This window comes from Bombus bifarius, unplaced genomic scaffold (assembly GCF_011952205.1).
Source record: "Bombus bifarius isolate JDL3187 unplaced genomic scaffold, Bbif_JDL3187 scf7180000008401, whole genome shotgun sequence".
Lineage (NCBI taxonomy): Eukaryota > Metazoa > Arthropoda > Insecta > Hymenoptera > Apidae > Bombus > Bombus bifarius.
In genome coordinates this window covers 122,129-144,742 of record NW_022884639.1, presented here as the reverse complement: position 1 = coordinate 144,742, position 22,614 = coordinate 122,129, and the positions used below count along the sequence as shown (strand labels likewise).

Below are 22,614 nucleotides of genomic sequence, written 5' to 3'. Positions count from 1 at the left end.
ATGTATTATTAAAAAAATCTTTTAAAACTCAATATCTCATCATAATATACAATATATATTCCAATAATTTATAAGAGATACAAGAACACTAATGGATAAAAGGAATTATAAACCACAGACAAGGTTCTGTACCTGGACATAATGCATAAACACGGCATATTGAATTGAAATATATTTTTATCAAATACTTATGATTATAATGTATGTTTTACAATTATAATTGTAAAACATGGTAGATCGAAATAGATCGATGCGCCTTATTGCAGATAAGACAACCAACATCGTCCGATCACTAAGAGCTATATCTCTTTCGTTAAAGTTTCCATGCCTGTATATACGATCGTGATCAATACTGGCGCATACACGATCGCGAACGCGCAACTATGGGAAAAATTCACTGTAGCAATAAGAACAATTTTTGACGAATATTTCGGAAACTAAGCGAGTCTACCTCTTAATTGTATAAGAAAATATTATTCAAAATGTCCTGCAAAATGCTTTACAACATATCCAAAAATCATCGAGATCGGAGGATAGTTAGCATCTCTACAGTTTCCCCGTTTTTACTAACATGTGTTAATGTAATATGTAGCAAGAATAATTAACAATTTATACTCATGCTAGTATCACAATTTATTCAGTCTGCATTGCTTACTACGTACAAGTAGATACAAATATAACCTAACTTAGAGATTTTTAAATTGCACATTTGTTTTGTTTTACTGGTAGTTTATTCTAGGTTAATTTTAGCTTAACCTGTCTTGACTTTGTTTTAACCGTATAATTTTGTTTATATTTCGTCATTTTAATATTGTTTTTTTTATTGTGAGAACAATGTGTGATTTTGTTTGTGTGTAACTGCATGTATCTTTGTTGTGGCTTTTGTTTGTGTGTGATTATCTAAACACTGTCATTCTTTAGTTACTGATATTTTGCTATATGTACCTCAAATCCATAGTTGTATTTATACGATCAATATCTTAATTTTTAATGATGTTTGTGTTTAGAAATTGCAGGAGAGGTCCCATCTTTTGTGGAGAAATGAATCTTGATTCTTTTTATTTCCTAATCATTTAATTTCGGTTGATTGCATAAAGTGAGTATCTCTATAAGATGTGGTTTACATCCTGGATATCTTTTTCTCATTCACATGTGCTATTTTGATTGAATTTTGATTGATAATTCCTATGTTTACTAAGTAGGCTGCTAGGCTATGTTGATTCCTTTCATATCGCGGGGATTTGCTGGATATCTTTATTGATGAGTTCACTAGCAGGTCCTAGACGAAACACTCTTTTTCGTCTTCCTTCCTGCATATCCTTTCTTCTCTCACTCTTGTTTCAAAATCTCACAAGAATTCCTATTAACTGAATGACAAATCATAGATGCTGGGGACAAATACGTAGACTGCTATTATGAAAACGACTTGGTTATATGAACCAACTTGTCCCCCAACAGATTCATATAAACGAAATTTTACTGTATTGCAAAATTACTTATTATGTACGAAAAAACCATTTCATATAAAATTCGAATGTATTACGTGTTACGTGTCGTCCTTAACCCCTTGGTCTACACGTTATCTGCCGATCACGCGCCGTGCCATTCATCTGTTTAGCCGTGTACCCGAACTGGCGTAAGATGTATACTTCTTATAACATGTATATTTAAGGGCTACAAAAGTAATCGTGAAATAATAAACAACGTTTGAGGACAAATAGTGTTTTTAATAGTGTTTTAAGTTTAATAGTGCTTTAATAGTGTTTTTAGACTCGTGGTTTTCGCTTATGCCACAAATTCTTTACCACGTGTCAGACTCGTGGGTTCCGTTTTGGCACAAATTCTTTACCACGTGTCAGACTCGTGGGTTCCGTTTATGGCACAAATTCTTTACCACGAGTCTTACTCGTGGTTTTTGCTTACGGCACAAATCCCTTACCACGAGTCTCGCTCGTGGTTATAGGCCAAAGGGTTAAATGTTGGTGATCAATTTTTGATCTCGCACGGAGTAATCGTACATACGACCACACCTTCAGCAACAGTACAGCGTGACAATTTCTGCTCATAGATTGAAGTACGCGCATTTTTGCACGTGCGTCCTGAGTGGCATGAAGGTTAGGCGGGTTGCAGTGAGCGCACCGTCACCTGTTCCGTCCTCAACTTGCCCGTCCAGGAATGTGTAAATTCGACAATTACAGTATCGTGTTGCGAGGTGAGTCTGATAGGTTTCAAATAGGGGATTTTCCCGTGCGTCCAGCAGATAGGTAGATAGGAGAACAATTAAGGAGAAAAGTGTCGGTAAATTAATTAAGTCGTGACCGTCGGTAACGCGAATTCACAAATTTCTTGCTACGAGTTGCGGACGTTTGTAATAAGTCGCGCGTGTATGGCACATATTTGTAAAAAGTAGAAAGATAATAGGCCGGAATTCGTGGGATAGTGTGATGCTTCGTCCAGTGGTTATAAAGCTCGAGCAGGGCGTAAGTACAATTGTGCGTTAACTTAGGACGCGGGTTGAGACAGCGATCTTTTAACGTAACTTTTGCGGCTAGCGATATTACGAGACCGAGAGGAGTGTGTGAATGTGAGTGCATAGCACGGTAACGATGAACGAACGAGCGTCTAGAGTGAGTCGTCCATATCATATCAATTATTATATTTCTATTTTCTTTCCTTTGGTATCATAAATAAAAGTGTATTATTGTTTGTGGAATTCAATATCCTTTTCTTTTCTTCACTATGCCTCTTTTACACCTTTCAGGTAATCTAGAGTGGTCAGAACCTGTATAGATCCGATAAAGATCGGATTCACGTTAAAAATGAAGCTCGGTGCTTCTCGCTCGAGTATTCAGCCGTGTGGCGTGCTCGCTACCATAATTGCTCGTGCTCGCATGTCACATTAGAAGACATATAAAGGACATATGAATCTAATTCGCAATAAAAATTTTGGACCAAATATGAGCATCATAATTCTTACTCGTGGAATCTAATTCAGTAATTAAGATCGGGACAAAATTGTATATATTAGGTTGACCGAAAAGTGTCTTTCTTTTACAGACCCGTCTTTTACAACAATGCATCTTTACACAAACATGAAACCTAATCTGTTGAACGTTATGATTTTTATTTTGATAGAATAAAATGGATCGTACGTAATTTGATAAAATAATATAAAACGGAAAAAGTTGTGCATCTATTATATTCTTATAAAATGAAAGAAACTTTTCGGACGAGCTAATATCAAAACAGTGTAAGACTTTTTTCAATTTAATTTATTAATCTGTATTCCTCTATGTACAAGACTGCGCCTGCTAAATAATCCTTTCTATGATACAAGGTAGAGGTAATTTATTGGGTGAAATCGCATCTCATCGTCAAACTCACTCAATACATTGCAATCAATTTTTTTAACCATAATAGATTAAAAAAAGAGAGACAAAACGAAAGAACAATTCAGATTATTATTTACAAAAATAATTGATCAATTATTGATCGATTAATTATTGGACAATTCATTTCCGCATTTTTACAAAGGGAAAGAAATATAAATTCAAGATAATCATTCTTTCTTTGTACTGCTTTCAATCAATATAATGAACACAACCTGTGAATTAGGCAATAGTTAATTCATTATTAATTATGTACAAGTAATTATTATCGAATAAAGAATTAATGAAGGGATATAAAAATTTTTCGTGGTTATTTCATAATGACAACCCATCAATTAATCGAAAAATACGGAATGACTAATTAATTAATCATCGGTACTAATTGTAAGGTCTTTTTGTTAAAGACCGACAGTAGTGACACAATTAACTAATTAATCTTAGATATAATTGATCAATTAACGATAAAATTTCTTAAGCTAATTAAACGAAATTGATACTATTTAAAGCACCTGAAAAATTCTGCTCTTAAAAATTGTGCTCCGCTTAGAAAATTCACTGCGACTTTTACTCTTTTTTTTTTAATAGTAATTAGTGTGATCATATTTACTTGTCGCAATCTGAATCATTATGTTATAAATTAATTTTGTTTTATCATGTTATTATATATGAAGTCATTTATATTCTTTTACGTGCATTATTGACCTTGCATTTTTTTGGTAACTGTCTCGTTTTTTCTCTTTTTTGGACACTTTGGCATAAAAGATAAATAAATATATCAAAGTGACGCGGCTGAAACGAATCAATTTTGATTCAAATAATCTTTAAAATGAAGAATATTACTCTAACTAAAAAGAATAATGCACAATATTAAAAAAATTTCACATAAAAAATATGTTTCGACTATTTCAATGGTAACAAGAAATGTCATTACTGATAAAAATCACATTGAGTAATGTAACATTTCGCATTACATGATTGCAACGTTCTAAGTCATTTTAAGTATTAACTACAATATGCTATTATTCTCTATACAATGTAAATTAATTCACATAATACACCTCCCTAATACCCATTTGATTTTCATATATGTGTAAATTAATAATTTCAAATTACTTTTTTTTTGCACGCGCCTCTACATTGATATTCACATAACAATAGATACCAAAAATAATCATTTACAAGTTTTTGGTTTGTTCTTCGATTAAGTAAGATTTTTCTTTTTCACATATGAATTAGTTATGTACAACAAATCATTTAAAAATTAATCTAATAAACGTAAAATAGCTGCTGTGTAAAATTAAAATATGGAGGTTCTCAATTATTTTCGTAATTACAATATGTCAGAGCGTTGATAAAATGATCATTTAAAAGCTTTAAATTAAATATTTCTATAGTCGAATATAATACTGTAATTTTAGGAATACGTTACATCGTTTTTTATGTAATACCTTTCCATGCAAATATTTAAAAATATTGAGTTATAAATTTATAGTCTAAACAAATAATATTTCAAATATTTCTCAATATTCACGCAGAAGAAAGATATAGTATCAAAAGTGAAACTTAAAAAGAAGAGCGAAAAAAATAGCTAATGTAGGAATGTTAAGTTAATTTAAATATTACTGGCCAGCGATGCGATATTTCACAATATTTCACAGAAATTGAAAATAAGGATATTGTCAATTAGTGTCCAACAATAACATTATAGTGCGTACAAAAGAATAACATTAAGTAACATCAGATTCTCAAGCTTGACACTAAATATGTATCTTTATAATGTAAACGGAAGTATTATTCTGTTCTGTATAAAATAGTACTATAAAATAAAAGCATATTCAATTTACTTCCAATTTTAATCCTTTGTGCTCGAGAGGCGACTTTCGGTCGCCACGGAGTTTCGTGCGGCAACTCGAGTGACGAGTGAGAGGTGACAGTCGTAAATACGACTTAGCTCTTTATATTCTTTGTTAGGAAGTATAAAGTATTACACTTCAAAATGGAGATAATATATTTAATCCTAAATCCCTCCGAAACTATAATTCTATCAACGTCTCCGATGTTAATTCGGATTTGACGATCATGGCAAAAGTGTTATAATTTAGAAGTACTAAAAAATGATTTTCAGAAGTGAAATTAGTTCAAATGAAGATGAACTTGATTTTGAGCTATTGAGAAATGAGATCAATTGTACTCAAGAATGCACGAGTACGATACATACATAAAGTATGATACAAAGAAATACAGAAATTAATTATTACAAAATCATATTTTCAAAGATGTAAATATATATATATATATTATTAGAATATAATGTTTTCGTATGTCAATTAGTGTATAAAATCATTTTACACTAGCAGTACACTAGCACGTGTCACGTATGCGCTAAATCATCTCGAATTGCTACTTCGCCCGACTGAAAAAGTCCTCGAGCGCAAAGATTTAATATTAGGACACATAATTAATGGTACGTAAGCTTGTGTATGATATTTAACTTCGTTCCTTTTTCTTTTTTCTTTCTTTTTTTTTGGTACATTAAAAATTAAATTTTGTATTCTCTTTAGCTACATCGTGAACTGTCTGTGAATAAAATAGAGATTTTTATCGACATTTTTTGATAAAACAACTGTGATACAGATGAAATGAAGTAAATTGTTCATTTTATCACCGCTCCGACAATCGTATATTACGTTCTGTTAAAAACTTATCTGGCTTTTCCTTTATAATTTAGTCAATACTCAGTAAACAGTGGTTTCAAAGTAATCCACCCTTTCGTCCAAACAGCAGCGAGCTAATACTTCCTAAAGCGGATTGCGCAGGAGGAGTTTCTTTTGCAGACGTAACAGGGGCTGCAGCAGATGTAACCACCTGTCCGAGATCAGATCTCATGGCCCTAGTACTAGTTCTTCTTTGTCTAGATTCTCTGTTTGGTATAGACTCGTCTTGTTTTTTATCAATTATGTTTCGTTTTGTCGTCGAGGAATCACTAGCAGTGGAAGAAGGTGAAAGTTTCTCTTGATTCCCACTCATGGAGTTTCTCAGGAAAGTTAACTGAGCCATGGGGCTTACACTACCATGCCTGGCATATAAAGAACCTTGTAACACTAATGGGGAGAAAGATGAACCATATGTTGAAGCCATTATTGTGTCAATGCCTATTCTTTCAAGTTTCTCAACCAAACGGATACTGGTAAGAGCTTTTTTATCTGATCTGGATAGTTCGGGTCGTTTTCTCTTTGCCTGTTGGAAAATACAAGAAATATTAACATAAATCAAATTCATAAAATAATATATAATAAAGATAAAGATAAAATATATAATAAAGACATATAATAAAGATAATAAAGAGAATAAAATGTGTTTGATATAAAGAAATAGTAACAATTTCCCATTCTAATACCATATTTTTTTAAGGTTAAATACTTCTAAAACTATTTGATTAAGGAATAAGTAATTTTTGAATATTAAATTAATTCATCTTATATGTTATAGAAACAATTCTCTTAAACGTTTCTAATTTCTTTTTTCAATATTTAATCATTCATCAAATTTAAAATAAATTAATAATGTCCTTTCTAATGTAAATTCCTTTTATTTTCAGGAAACAATCCACTATAATAATTTGTTACACTTTTGTATTTAAATACCTAATTTTTAATTAGCAAGTGATTGTTAACGATCAATTAAAGATCTGAATTTGAATTATAAATAAGAGAATTATCATTTATATATTGATAAACAGAATATGCTTTCTATTCTCAACAACAAAACAGTAATATTATTTCTAATAATATAATTGAACTAATAATTCCTCATTTTTATGACAATTGTTCGTCAATATGTGAAGGAAAATTTATTTAGTTCAATATCGAGAAAATTCTATTGGCATTCCACACTTTTCAATATTCACATAAATATGTGAAATGATGTCATGATTAAGATCAGAGTTCTTTAACTAATCGGAATTACTTATTAATGTCGTAATCTTTTACATGGAACATGTATAAAGATGAGATTTATTATATTATAGTGGTATTATGCACGATTTGGTAAGATTTTTATTCAAGAAACGTTATTACTTATGAAAATTAACCAGTATTTTCTTCTTGCTTCATTATTTTATCAAATTTTAATTAATAGATCGCTCATGTTTAAGGGAAATTTTTACTCTTTAAACATACGTATCATTTAAAAGATACATATTGAATGTTGAATGTTTTACAATGCTTATCAAAATTAGAAAAAGTCAATTAGATGTATTTTATAAAATTATTATTTTTTATGTATTTTATAGAAATATATGTTGTGCGTAATGCGAGCTGTCAATACAACATATCCGAACTTCATTATCAAATCATATTGAATATAACTGTAATTTTGTCACATTAAAACTCCAAATGTCTTTGCTTATAAATGTTTATACATACCTGAGTTTCTCCACCGAATGTTCTCTTTAATAATTCAGCTCCGCTGGATAATAACCCTAAAGAAAGTCCACTTTCTGGAGTTGGTGTACTAGATCGACTATCTGGAGGACTAGCATCAGGACTATTGCAAGGTGTTGCAGTGGGCGTATAATTCCTCTCTCCACTCGGCGTTAATGAAGAAGGAGATGCAGCTTTTATACCTATTTGAATATGTTGATTAAATTAAGTTACTTTTTAAGTTAAGTTAATTTAACTTAACTTTAAGTTAATTTAAGTTTAAGTTAAGTTAAGTTAATTTTTTTACTAGCGGGTTTTCCTAATAACTAAACTAGATTCTAATAGAAAATATATCTTGTATTATTTAAGAGGTATTTTTTGTAAAATACCTCTTTCGTTTAACATTTTTGCAAGACCAAGGGTTGTTGAAAATGTTGAAGTTGAAGTTGAATTTTTTCTGCTTAACGTGCTTGGAGTACTCATACCAGAATTTAAACCACTACTAGGTGCTGTTTCGCCAGTACTATCCACAATACTTGGAGTGACATTTCTGTGATCATCAGGATGAAGAACAGTACTATTGGTGAATGTATATATGGAACCTGTATCTTGAAAAATTTTTCCAGGGTTACTATATTCTTCATCTTCTTCAAGATCGCTTAAAGTGAAAGTAACTAGGCCTAAATCCTCCAGGCCTCGACCTCCTCTTGTTTTTACTCCTGGCCGTTCTTCTAAAAGACAACCTAAGAAATAAAACAGTGATTTAATTAAATATTTTTATATTCACATTCTGTGATAGTTTCATTTCTCAAGAAGTGCAATTTAATTATATACAATAACGTGGTAGATAAAATACTGGTAAATATAATATTTCTCATTGTATTCTTGCAAGAGATAAAGCTATTTTATGTATATTATCTATAACTATTACAATATATTATACATATACTGTTATCAAAATATATTAATAAAATATATTTTTTAAAATAATTTTAACAGAGGATCATACAACATTACCTAGTGTAGGTGTAGCTAATCGAGTCCAATGATGTAAAGTTTGAGAACCTTCAATAGGTTTCACTATTTGTAACTTCTCAGGAACTCTCCAAGTATTTCCACCATAGCCACTTAAATTTCCACTACTTCCCGTAGACATAATACTGTCTGGAGTTCTACAACCATGAGGTGCGGAAGTGGAAGGTGAATGCATTCCAGCCTCATAGTCATAACTATATCCTGTTCCAGTGCTGAGACAAGCACGCCTTGTAAGAACTTCTGCAGGTGTTAATCTACGGAGTGCTACTTCCAAATCTGCTGCACCAGGAGCACCTGGCACTCCTACTTTTTGTGGACCTCTAAAATTTTTAGAACATATTTACTGATTTGTTTTATAAATTAGTAATAAAGGAAATGATTATTAGCAAAATTAAAAACTTCTTATTTTACATATTGTTAAAAAGGCTAATAAATATAAACTTACGGATAATCTTCAAACTCTTCTGAATCGCTATGTGCAATGGAATCCACACCAGGAACTGATGCCACAGGTCGAGGCTGACCACAACTCATTCGTGGTCCAGTAGAACTGCTTGATAGAGTTGATACTGTCATTGAACCTATTCGTGGGAATTGATTTGCATCAGCTGGATAAGATGTATTTCTTGATGCGCTCCTCACTGTTTCAAAAACTTTCTTATATGTTGGTCTGTGTCCAATATCAAAAATATAAATTAATACTTTTCTTGAATGAATGATAGCAAAATGAAAAATGTGAATGTGAAATGAAACAAAACACATACATCCTATCTGCAATGATGCCAGAATCCAAACTGAATTCAGAATAAAGCGATGATTCCAATTCTGAAGCGATAGAGTCTGCTTGTGGAACAGCACCCAACGAAGGAAACAAAGAGCCTCCCCTAACAGTTGGCATACCTCTGTGTCTTTGTTTTCGTAATTGTTCTTGAGTTTCCGTCAATAAATTTATCACCTTATAGCATAAAACATTAAAAAAAAATGTATTATTGCTTAAAATACTTTAATATCATTTAAGAGTATCATCTAGACTAATTTTATTTAATTTAAAAATATTCTTTAAACTTATTCTCCTAGTATAAGAAAAGAGATAGTCAGTGAACAGTAGTATGGTAATATAAAACTGTCTGAGAATATACCTCAGCATATCGTTCTTTGAATTCAGCCAACTCGTTCGCTAGAGTGTTTTGATTATCCTTGGTGATGTGCAAAGTAGTGCTCATTTCATCATGCTCAGCCATCAACTGTGCCAATCTCAGTTCTGTTTTAGCTAGTGTTGCTGTCAAATTGGTAATTTGTTCATGTTGCAATCGATTTTCTTCCTTCTGTTTATCAAGCTCATCCGATATTCCATTTACCTCCATATTTGCAGTTGCTACATACAAAATAATCTAATTACTAATAGAATTTTAAACTTCAATCAATACGAACTTTAAACATTCTTATGGAATTCACAAGCTTTTATCTAAAAATTTTAACAAAAATTCATCAACTAACCGAGTTGAGCGGCAATATCTTTGACAAGTTTTGCCTCTTGTTCCTCCGAATTGTCGGCATCGTGCATCAATTTCGCGAATTCAGTTCTTAATTGCTTATTTTCATCCTCGAGGCAGCTGATCTTTTTCTGCATCATGTCCAGGTTGATACTGCGAAGTCCGGTGGGCGAACCGGCTTCGGAACCTGATTCTTCGACATCATTTGTTAATATTTGGATTAATTCTGTCTTTTTTGCGAGTTCGTGCGTGAGTTGGGTAATATTTTCATTGGCTTCCTTTAAATCGGTCTCTAAACTGGTAACTGTAGCTTCGAGTTTTTGATTGTGCGATAGAAGTTCTTTACCGATACGTGCGGTTAGTTCCAAGTCCTTTTCTTTCTACAAATTAATTATTTACTTAACATTTAACGAACACGACAAATAATAATTCAACAATTTACAAGGTGTGATTAACACATACCCGGATTGATTGTGTTAAAAGCAGTCTTTATTAGATATCGGTACAAACAACTAATCCCTTTCAAAATATTCCCTTTTTGAGGTTATACACTTATGCCAACGTTTCTGTCATTGATTTTCTAAACGAATCTTTGGAAATACTCCTCAGACGCGTTATTATATTCGTTCAATACATTTGAACATCGCACATTGCTTACTCCGTGAGGAATATTCTTTTAGCAACGTAGCGCAGTTCTATAGTTAAACAGTTACCTTATTCATCTGACATGACTTCCTGCAGTTTCTGGCTCTTTCCACAATTGAAAGTGTTACCAAAAGGACGAAGATTCGACGACATTGAGACGACAAAGGCGAATACAATGAAATATAAGAACAGCATTCCGAAAGATTAGAAAATCTTCAATGGGAGAATCTGGCATAAATATCTAACAAAGTTTGCCTTTAACATAACCATTTCGGGTATTTTTTCATCACATCTCGTATATATTATATACCTTAAATTGTAACTTAATAAGCTTTATTCTAATTTTGTCTTGTTCTACTATCTACAGAGAAATTTTTGCGACTAAGTATAAATTATACATCGTTAGAAGTGTGCGGAATCATGTCTACACTTGGCTGAAACAAATTATATCTCTATTCTTCTAATATCCTATCTAGCATTTTTTCATTTTTTCAGTTATGTTGAAAAATTTCCACGTGTTTACGTTTTAGGTAAAGTTATACACGCTAATAGGAAATACTGAGTAGGTATTTCAAATTGAGTGAAGACCAAGATGACACAAACAAAATGATAAAACTTTGATTTTCTTCAGTGTCTGATAAAAAAAAACGAATGGTATGTGTCAGTACCTTTTGCAGCAACTGTACAAGGTGATTCATAAATGTATGTCCATACTTCAGGGGATGAATCTACACATTAAAATAACTTTAAAAAAAACGTCGTATGAACATGTCCTATGTAAGTACTTTTAGTTTTCGAGATATGGATTTCACACGTCTTAACATACGTTATTGCACTTTTACCTTTCAGCATCTAGAAAACTGTAACGAGCCAGCGAGAATAGAATACTGACTATCTGAAATTTGATTTCATTAATATTAATTGATATTGCTTAGCACATGTTGCACTCTGACTGAACGGCTTGCAAGTTGGTTACGATATGAACTTTGAATTTACTCACAAGACAACTAACAAAGTCAACTTCGACGAACATGTTATCTGTTTTGCTTTTATAATAAACAACAGACTTATTGGATGACAAACTTGATATTTGTTAGATTCCCAATGAATAGATTTGATACTTGCTAGAGTGATAGATGCTAAGTATAAGAGTTAGGATAAAAGATGGCGGACCAAACTATACTGTAGATTTTATAGAGTGACGAATCTCAGGAATGTTCTTCTTTTCAAGATTCGCGAAAATTCGAAGAATAGGCAATGCCTATTGTTGGGAGTAACACGTGGATTGGAGAATTTGCAAGTTACTCGAACTTAGAGAAGTGGCGGAAAAGAACGATAATTGGTTACAGGAAAGTTCGTAAAAATGAACTCTGTCTACTGGTTATCCTCAGTTAGCGATTGACTTGGGTCGACGTGCGTGACGTCCGTGCAATCAGTTAACGGTTCACAAGTGATGAAATCATAAAGCATGTAGGTCTTGAAAACATATTGATTTGTAGAATATATTTCCTATAAATTTTTAGCCATCTGGGCCACAGCTGCAGAAGACAAACCCATTGGATTTATAATCCTATGTTTCCCAGAAGTAGGGAAAGGCTATTTTTCTACATAATTAAATCGAATTTATGAAAAAGAAGAATAATGATTATAAAACAGGTTTAAATGTATTTTTCCCTCATTTTTAGTTTCTAACAATGGAAAACTACCAAACTACTACTAACCATCATTGTAGGCAGAGCGTAACTCATAATGAGACGCATTTATAGGATAACGTCATCTTTACGAATACAATCATTTTTTCAATTTTTATGAAAAAAAGACAATGACGAAAAAGGAATTTGCTAAAACATTCTGGTTATGAATAACTGTTATAAATGATCAAAATATTTGTGGTTACTGATAATAATTATAGGTGATCAATCAATCAAATTAAAATCATTATATGTGAGACTATTTTTTTCTTTCGTTTATCGATAACCAATGACCATTATCGATGACAGAAAAAAATTCTGTCACGAAAAATGATTAGCGACAACAAGCAAAAAATTCTTTCATATATAATGACAATGGGCAAACAAAAAGAGTTTCTCTTACCGATATTGATCATCAGTAATTAAAAAAAAAATTCCCTCACACACAATGGTTATCGATAATCAAAAACATTCTGTTCATTTATTTTATACTAATTCTTATGCTGCAACGTTTAGTCATTTTAGTTACAACTGTTAGAGTCTTTGAACATTTTGTTTAGTCATTCCATATCTTGGAAATTAAAGTACGTAGGACACACGTTCACATAACGTTTTTTACTTATTTTAATATGTAAATCCATTTCCTGAAGTATGAACGTGAATTTCTGAATCACCTTGTATATTTATATGCCGAATTGAGTCTCGAGATCCCATTACAAATACGAGTTTGTAATCCCTGGATCCTGCACACCCCTATATATATTTTATATTAGCAGTCATATTTACCTCCTCCAGAAGCCTTGTAACTGCTTCTATGTCATTATAGGTCTTGGTCATTTGGCTCACCCGGTTGCTACATAAAACTGAAATGAGAAATAATCGTCTCTGCAATAGTTTATAAAAGAAATATCATTTAAGAGTAAATGATTAGAAAAAATAGTATAATCTAATGTGGTATAATAGTACAACCAGCATATTATATAATAAAGAAGCAATAACTAAATAATGAAATAGAATAATTGTACAAGCAATGCGAGTAATAAATCAAAAGGCAATAATAAGAAATTAATATATATATATAATATTCTAGAAAAGCTAAATGCATTTGTAATGATACATTTGTTGTTTAAGTCATAGACGGTATAAACAGAAATTTAAATTTTGTGTATACCAAATACTTCCTGTTTATGAGTCAGTAAGAGTTATATGAGTTAGTGTTTCTATAAACATTTACAATGATATTCATTGTCTAATTTGATACACAGTGTAATCAAACATTAATATTTTGTGTACATCAAATTCTCCCTATTTGTGAATCAATAAAAGCCTGTTACACGAGTTAGAATTTCTTTGATCAATATTTTGTATACGAGACATAAATAACACTGCTACTTAAAATGTTATGTCACGAACAATAAGGTTAATTATATCACAAAAAGTGATTCCTGAAATTTAGTTTAGAATTTTAGATACATGGCTGACTATCCACACATGTATTTAAACATTGAGTTTTTAAATTTATTATTTTTGTTATTGGTGAATATACAAATGTTTTATACGTATCCGACAATGCAAATGAATGAAAAATGCATTATGTTATTCGTAATAACTTTAATTACCCAAATATCTCCATTATTTTCAGTAACACATAAAATGTAATTAAAGAAAGCGTAGAATTTGTAGAAAACATTTTATGGTCAATAGTTTTCACAACTCTATTCTTTCTTCACTTTTTAATAAAACTGTAGATTTAATTATACGCTTTTAATTACCACAGTTTCTATGAAATTTTATTTCGCTGGTACGTGAACTTCTTTACTACCTCTAATTCTTTCTTTTCCTCCCATTTCCAACTCATTTCCTTAGCTCTGCCACTTTCATTTAAAAAAATCATAATCGCTTTTAATTACCCAAATGACAATTTACTTCTTTTTCTTTGATTTACTAAAATTCTTGAATTCAACATATATTTTTTATTAGACAATATAAATTAGACAATATCATCAATACTTGCAATTTGCACAGCTCCTACATAATAAATAGCATTTTTCATTGAATCTCTTAGGTTTTAAGCAAATAGTAAATCTTTTATTTTCGCTAGCCTGAAGTTCTTTTTTGTTGTTTTCAGCATAATGAACCTATTTAGTACAACCTTCCTTTTTTTGTTTCAGCAAAACTACTTTACATATCGTTATACACGTAGAAAACATAATACAGTAGATTCAAGATATGAATCTGTGCAAAAAAAAACAAAAAAGAAACAGAGTATACATTGTTCATAAGAAAATGAAAAAAAGATGTTTGGCGCCAAGTTATTCAACGAGCTTACAACGATAAACCGAATATCGAACGATCGGAATGCTGACGTTCAGACGTGCTATTTTTGGAAATAGCTTCAGTAAAAAAATGCTGGAATCAATTATTCTAAGAGTCAAGAAGTAGAATCTGTTCTACCACAGCAACTTCTGTATCTCTGTAGAGCACGTGTATTGCTAGCATCTTCGTTCTTTATATTTTATTTTTTCACCTAAATCTTCCTTTGATTCGATGCAGAATTTTGACTTCGTTGATTCATTGAAGTCAGTATGAATTTTCTAAAAAATTTCTTTGATCAATATTTCACATATGAGACATAAATAACATATTTAAAATGCTATGTCACGATTACAATAAGATTAATTGTACCACAAAAAATGATTCCTAAAATCTCTTTTTGCATTTTCTCAAAAGACATCATTTCTTTTTTAACATAATATCCGTGAGATCTTAAAATTTATTGCGCTTTCAGCCCTCGTATCACTGTAACTTGAATTAGAATAAACTTAGTACTTTTCCTTTTCCTGTTTCTTTTTTTTATCCTGAAAAGTTGAAAAGATATGAGAAAAATTAATAATCAAACTCCATAGGATTGAGTTAACAAAAATATCATGTAACATACTTTTTGAGTTTGTCGGAAGGTCCACTACAATCTCATGAAAAAGACATATGATCCTATTTATGTTACCCAAGGTGACCTTGGTTTCGATATAGAAACAAAGTATTTTCGCAATTTTTTTTGTCGCTTATAGTACACTCGACATTGTTAAAGTACGTAATAAAAGTTAATGTTTATTTAAATGGAAGCCAGTTATCAATAAATATCAAAGAAATTTCTAAAAAAAGTGGTGGTTAAAAAAATTTTTTTCTATCAGTAACCATATATAACCATAAAAAATATTTTTGACTTGTTTCATACTTTTTCATATCACTTTTCGACTTAATAACATATGTATAAGTTCCACAATTCACTTACTTATGTTATCAATGAATATGTACTAATTAATATCAGTAATGCTGATAATAATTGACAGTAGTTGAATGTAACCAGAAATTATTTTTGTATATTTCAATAATGGTCGCCGATAACAATCATTGGTAATCAAGAACATTTCCAGTCATTTATATTGATATACTCGTAACCACAATTACATTTCCGTTATTGATAAGGATTGCCGACAATCAAGACAAAAATTTTCCGTTTATAATGCTTATTCATAACCACAATTATTTCATTAAAGATATTAACTTTTACACCACAACTTTACGAATTTGTCTTATAACATTTACGGTGTCTGATCATAAGTGCTATTCCTATTCGCAATTTAGCACCTGGTATTGTTTGATAAGAGAGCATGATCTTATCGAAAACAAATGGATCGGATCGATTTAAGAAAACTTTTAAAGAAATGGGTTCACAATAACAACGATAGCACGATATCGCGAAGAAAGGAGTTGCAATGATGCATTGTCTTCTCTGTAGCAAGTTACTCTCATCGCTTGAGAAATGAGAATACAAACACGATACTATAAAATTTAATGTAGTTACATAGCAGCGAATTGTTGTTATTTCTGTATTTAGAGGTAGGAGCATAATAGTTATTATTTTATTCTTTGGATAAATCAATCACACCGTTCTGAGTCGAAAAACCTTCATTGCACTTCTTACATGGACTAGGGATAAAACGAAAGAACATTTTAAACCTATCGATTAAATCTATCGATTGTAACTAGAACTATCTTCTAGTTACTATTTGTTGGAACTAGCGCATCTGCCTATGGATGGCGAGCGCGAACTCACGTTGCCATTTTCAACGCGAATATATTAACAAGAATATATGACACAATTTGATAATACATGAGTAATTATAAAATAATGGAAATATTGATTTTGGAACCAATTTGTCATTAAAGATATATATATATATTTCTCTTCTTAAATAAATAATTTCTCTTTTTAGACATCTACGAAGAATGTGTTCGTAATTGGTTTTATAGAGCTTTTTATGAACGCAAGGAGAAAGCGAATGAATAAAAAATTACCGAATTGCACTTGACTTTTTTTTATGAATCAGTTAACAGAAGAATCATGCTTTTCATTCTACTCTTATTTTACTTTCGAATAGCAAATTTCATTCAGTTGCATTAATTAGTCGGAAACATTCGTATCACGTTTGAAATAATATACTGTTTCAAAGTTTAAGCTATACAGTGAACAGATAATTAAGGCCGTCAATGAAATTCTTTTTCAAAATATAATCACCAACATAAGAACCGATATATAGGGTATCTCATTTTAACACCGTTTCATTCTCTATGTTTTTCTATCCGAAAATTTCATCGCGAATCTTCTTTCGTTTATTTCTACAATATTCATTACACAGAGAGTATCAAATAATAGGTAAGCTGTTGTTTTTAAAAAGTGACGCATCGTATTATTTATGTAATTGGTAATAAACAGTTTACGAACGCTAAACTTTTACGTCACCAATATGTAGTGATAAAATGATACAGTTAACGAGATGTAACATGTGTAAGAGAATATTGTATTACTCTACTCTCTATATTGTGTGTTGTAAGTACAGGTATACTCGTATAATATTACAATGTATATGACGACGTATTATACGATACAAGAAACAGTACAACAGACGACAACAAAAAAATAATATCAACGGTAGATTAAATGATTTCCAGGGGAGGTGTAAATAAATTTCACAGTGGTTGTTTATTATTATATATAATTGTTACATACCCTTCGTATTTATTGACAAAATATAATTTACAACTGAAGGGTCAATGGGAGAAAGAGGGAATGTCAAATCTAACAAATTTTGGGTTTAACATTTTTTGTTGCTATGTGTGCACTTTATTTGTGTCGCATTGCGAATTAAAATTTCCCCAGTTTTACAGTAGTTTCAAGAAATTCACTTGTACAGCGAGAAATGAATACTTTTCATTTCTTATAGTTTAACGTGCTACATATTACTCGAAGTTACAAGTAAAAGTTGCGAAAGATGTAGAATAAAATGAAAAATAAAAAGATGTAGTGATTTTGATGTGTGGAAAAATAAGGGCTGATGGAAATATGGGAAAAGATTGGAAGAATGCAAAAAGCAGGCGCATCAAAATGGCGATGGACCCACATAGAGACACCCCTGACTATATTTTGAGATCGCGTAATTATGCAGAAAAGGGAGCCTAAATTACAATTTGTCGTTATATTATATATTGGATTTTTTCCGAATATATTGTAGAAGATCCTGAGTAACGTATATTATACTTTGTCTAGACATGCAATGATCGTGGTTCAAAAGTTACAGCAAAAAGAAAATAGCACTTGTTACGTTACATTGACTCCAATATAAATGATTAAAAATGAAATCATAGCCGTATGCATTCGCATAGGGCTGCGATCCTAATAGTGGTAAGGTATATAGTTAGGCTAGGTTAGGTTAAATTAGATTCCATTGGCGGCTGTGGCCGAGGCAACCAGACGCATCACAGAATCTGACCTAACCTAACATTTAAACGACGATTGTTGCACGCACGGTGTAATATATGAAGTATTTTTTCTGGTGGTTTGTGATTATTTTCTAATAGTTCTCTGACTAGATTGCATCGAAGCAGAAAGGGCATATATATATACTAATACCATCTCTAAAAGTTGTATTACTACTACAATCTCGTTAACGCACACGTACATACCTTTCTGACAACGATGTCTCTAGCTACAGTCAGAGGAACTACCAACTGACCGACAGGATGGAGGTGCTTTGGCGGAACACCTTATATATTACACGGTCTTATGTCTCGGACAAAGTGCATGTTACTCAAGACTAGGGATGCCACACGATTCCCTTCATTCGACGATAACATGATATCACGTTATCCCTACTGCCATTCTACAGCTACGTCGCTTGTGTCACGTGACATGAATTTCATCTCACGTTTCTCAGCGTCGCGTGTACCAATATTGTCCCCCACCCTTCCACTTATCTACGGTATGAGTCACGACGTCACTAGTTCACAGACTATACTACTTCCCCACTACCACAGGGATTCCTTCCCTTAATTCCTTCGATCTGGTAACGCTGCTCAGGACCAGGGTTTCCGGAGGGGTTCCTCGCACGAGGAGAGCCACTTTCGATACAACCATAAAGGTAAAAACTCGCGTATTGGTCGAGAAGCCACATATACAAAGAAGATCATATTGCTACGTGACAGTGGCAGTAGTAGTAGAGGGATTAAGTGGTATAAGCGTGGAATTTTTCCTGGTTACTTTGCTTAGGACGGTTCCCTCTACAAAATATTCGAAATTCAACAAAACTGAAGTTGAGGCTCCCTTCCTGCATAATTACCGGGGATTGGAACCGGGCAGAACGAAACTGGGCATGCTAGTCAGAAAAAGAACCAGCATATACATCCTGGCAATTGAAAGGATCGAGGAAGGCAGGTGCCCTAAGATCTGCTCAACAAAGAAATAAAAAATATTCAGAATGGTCAGCCCTCGGAATGGGACAAGCAACTGCTTGGAGCCCTCAACAAGGTAGGAGATGGGGCGATGGGCAAGCTGCCATCGCCTGAGCAGGAGTACAAAGAGTTGGAAAATAAAAGATGAATTATGCAGGAAGATAGAGCGTGTTATTCGAGAAGATTGAAGCAGAGTCGGCATACTGCAGTGAATACCGGTTAAGGAAGAAAGAAGTGGCGGTCGAAAAGTACTGAATGAAAAATGGAATCGTAGGGGCAGTGGACAAAGATAAAGGTCAGGGCTACACGAGCGTTGGGCCGGTGCTGCGTTGCGTAGCTACATACATGCACAACGCTAAATGTTCTACAAGGCTCACGCGTGTATGCGTGCGTTTCTACACGTAGGGTCGATCTAACACTCGTGTAGTCCCAGTCTTAAGTGCGAGAATGTTGGGGGGACAAGGCGGTATGCTGAGACAGAGAACCTCAAGCGTAGGTTGTGCGAGCTGGACGAAGAGAGTTTTCGTCACATGTAGCTATGCAACGGAATGTAGGGAAGCGGGGCAAGGAGGCAGAGATTTGGATGCGGGACATGATGGGAAATGACGAATGAAAGGAGGATATGAATGATGTATTACAAGGAAGATTGGTAAGAGAGTTGAATATGTAGTATATATATGTATAATATATGTAGTGTATAGTAGAATATTTGAACAATTAGCAAGAGAATTGATTGTGAGTTGCAATAAGAACCAAAGATCCGTTGTCACTACAGATCAGTTGTGGATCTAGGTTTTGTATTTATGGTGTAAGAATAACATAGATTATTATCCAGAAACTATAATGCATGGAGAAATGAATATACCATATACATGTATATGAGCAAATATATGAAGTTATAACATTATACGTATATTAAAAAATAAATCTTCGTTTTCTGAGAAATGCTAAAACTTGACATTCCCCCTTCACCCCGTAGACCCTTTATTTTTAATGCACAAGGACTGTTATATATTAAATTCCTATTTAATGTAAATATATCTGATCTGTGGATTATATGTAAACGCGCCTAATAAATAATAACTATATTAAGATTGTATACTAGTATAGAATATTACTTGTATTATAGGTAGTAGTTTTAAGCTTAGTTCAGTTCCCTGTTTGGTGTAGTTTAATTTTAGTTCTTTAAGCAAGACAAAATAAGCTTCTTTTTCAAGGTCCTTGGAGCGAAGATTAAAGTATAATAATAACGATAATAGAATAGTTGTTTAGTAGTAATTTCCAGAGCCTCTGAGCGATAAGTAAATTAATTGTTTATCGCATTAAAAATATTAACGAATTAGTAATACATCTAATGCATAGAGAACAAAATTTGAGCTAAGAATTAAATAGAGCGTTTGAACTATTTTTACAGTTATACTGTATTTAGCAAGAAAATAACATACTTCTGTTGGATTTATGTAAGTGTATTTTGTAAGAGCCGGAAACAAATGTTTAACTTTTTGAAGTGTTTTAAAGTGCTCCGCTTATTATAAAAATTAAACGATTAATTATAAGAAAAAGTCAACAATCCTTGCTATAGATATGTATATACCAGTGCTTCATTCAAAAAGCGTGCAATAAATTCGTGTTAATCAGCACTGCCTGTAATTTAAAGATTTGCGAATAGAATAATGAAACTGAAAAGTCGTATGGACTGACGAATATTTATAATACAATAATTACAATTAAGATTATGATAATTATAACTAGGAAAGGCTAAAATTTCAAAACGCAAATGGACACAAAGATCTTACGATAAACAGAAATTGCATAATTAATGCTGACATAAATTTGATTCGCCAACGAAAAGGAAGATAAGAATAAAACAAAAGCTTGCTTTTTAAACTTTTAAATAATATGAAATTGATAAATAATACACGATAAGTAACTGGCATATTCGATTAAATTCAAATTTAATTCTAATATTCCTTTAACAAATGTTTCTCGTAATAAATATGTAATTAAAAATAAAACATTGAATAATTAAAAAGATTTACAATCGAATAAATAATTAAATAAATTGTGATATACATACATAAGTTATGCTTCGAAGATAATACAAATATTAGATGTTTTAACGTTCTACACGTTCCTAGCCATTTGTAATAATGTAACAAAACAGTTGTTAAACAAATTTATCGCACTGACTATACAACACAAAATAATAAAAAACGCATCGACAATAATATTCTCCAAAATATAATCCGATGTATATTAAATTTTTCAAACGAAATTATAACACATTTTTTCGGTCAATATTCACAGAAACAGAGCCATCTCCGATTTACATAGTTTTTTAATATGTTGTCAAGATCATCGATCAACCTGAGTAATACGATGAAGATCTTAGTTGCGTGTCGCCGTTTGTTAAAAAATATAATTATCAAAAAAAGGTTGCACAAAAGTACAATAACTTTCCGGACACCATGTACGTTTAATGGAATGTAAATAACCGAGACTTTTTTTTAGATAACCCAAACCTCACTCAAACTCGTTTGTGATGAACTTTCTACCTTGAGCGCCACCTATATTTACTCGAAAACTGGATCACCAAGCGGAAAATTGAAATCAATGAGGTTAGGTTAAACCCTAACAGTTTCTCCTGAAGGAAAGGACAATGACCACTCTTTGTTAATAGCATAAAAATACCGGAACTATCATCAGTGGCATATTTAGATCTTCACTTGGACAATAAATTCAATTGGAAGCAACATATAACAGTGAAAGGAGAGCAAGTAGATCGTAAGATGCAAAAATACGTACTGGATACTTGGCAGAAAGTCGAGATTATCGCTGGAAGATAAAATATTTAATTATAGAATAATAACAAGGCCGCGTATGGACTTCTGGTATCGAGCTATCAAGTCTGGGTTAGGTTATCGGTAATCGAAAGCAGTTGGTCATTTATAACGGTTATTCGTAACCAGAATGTTTAACAATTATTTTTTCTTTTCAATCACTTCCTTTTATTTCTCTAGAAATTTTTTTACAAATTTATTGATCTTCCATTTGGGTTTTCTGCTTAAACGAAAATTAGCCCTCTGTCAATGACATTTTTCAGAAAAATTTTAAGGAAGGAAACACCCAACAGATCTCATAAAGGATATAA

General features: G+C 32.0%; 1 protein-coding gene across 8 annotated transcripts in view; it reads right to left on the bottom strand.

Moving 5' to 3' along the window:
- Positions 1–3,257: 3,257 nt before the first annotated feature.
- LOC117212856 (trafficking kinesin-binding protein milt) overlaps positions 3,258–22,614 on the bottom strand; it is a 103,566-nt gene continuing 84,209 nt past the window's right edge. For 4 of the 8 annotated variants that reach the window (XM_033457939.1, XM_033457937.1, XM_033457940.1 and 1 more), the window contains 9 exons: positions 13,461–13,537; positions 10,343–10,718; positions 9,985–10,220; positions 9,610–9,800; positions 9,291–9,515; positions 8,828–9,165; positions 8,200–8,553; positions 7,814–8,013; positions 3,258–6,626 (listed from right to left, as the gene is read on the bottom strand). In XM_033457939.1, coding sequence (XP_033313830.1) covers positions 6,141–6,626; positions 7,814–8,013; positions 8,200–8,553; positions 8,828–9,165; positions 9,291–9,515; positions 9,610–9,800; positions 9,985–10,220; positions 10,343–10,718; positions 13,461–13,511 — 2,457 coding nt within the window. In that variant the 5' untranslated portion in view covers positions 13,512–13,537 and the 3' untranslated portion in view covers positions 3,258–6,140. The remainder of the gene's footprint in view (positions 6,627–7,813; positions 8,014–8,199; positions 8,554–8,827; positions 9,166–9,290; positions 9,516–9,609; positions 9,801–9,984; positions 10,221–10,342; positions 10,719–13,460; positions 13,538–22,614) is intronic. The other 4 variants (XM_033457938.1, XM_033457934.1, XM_033457936.1 and 1 more) reach the window with 1 other exon arrangement.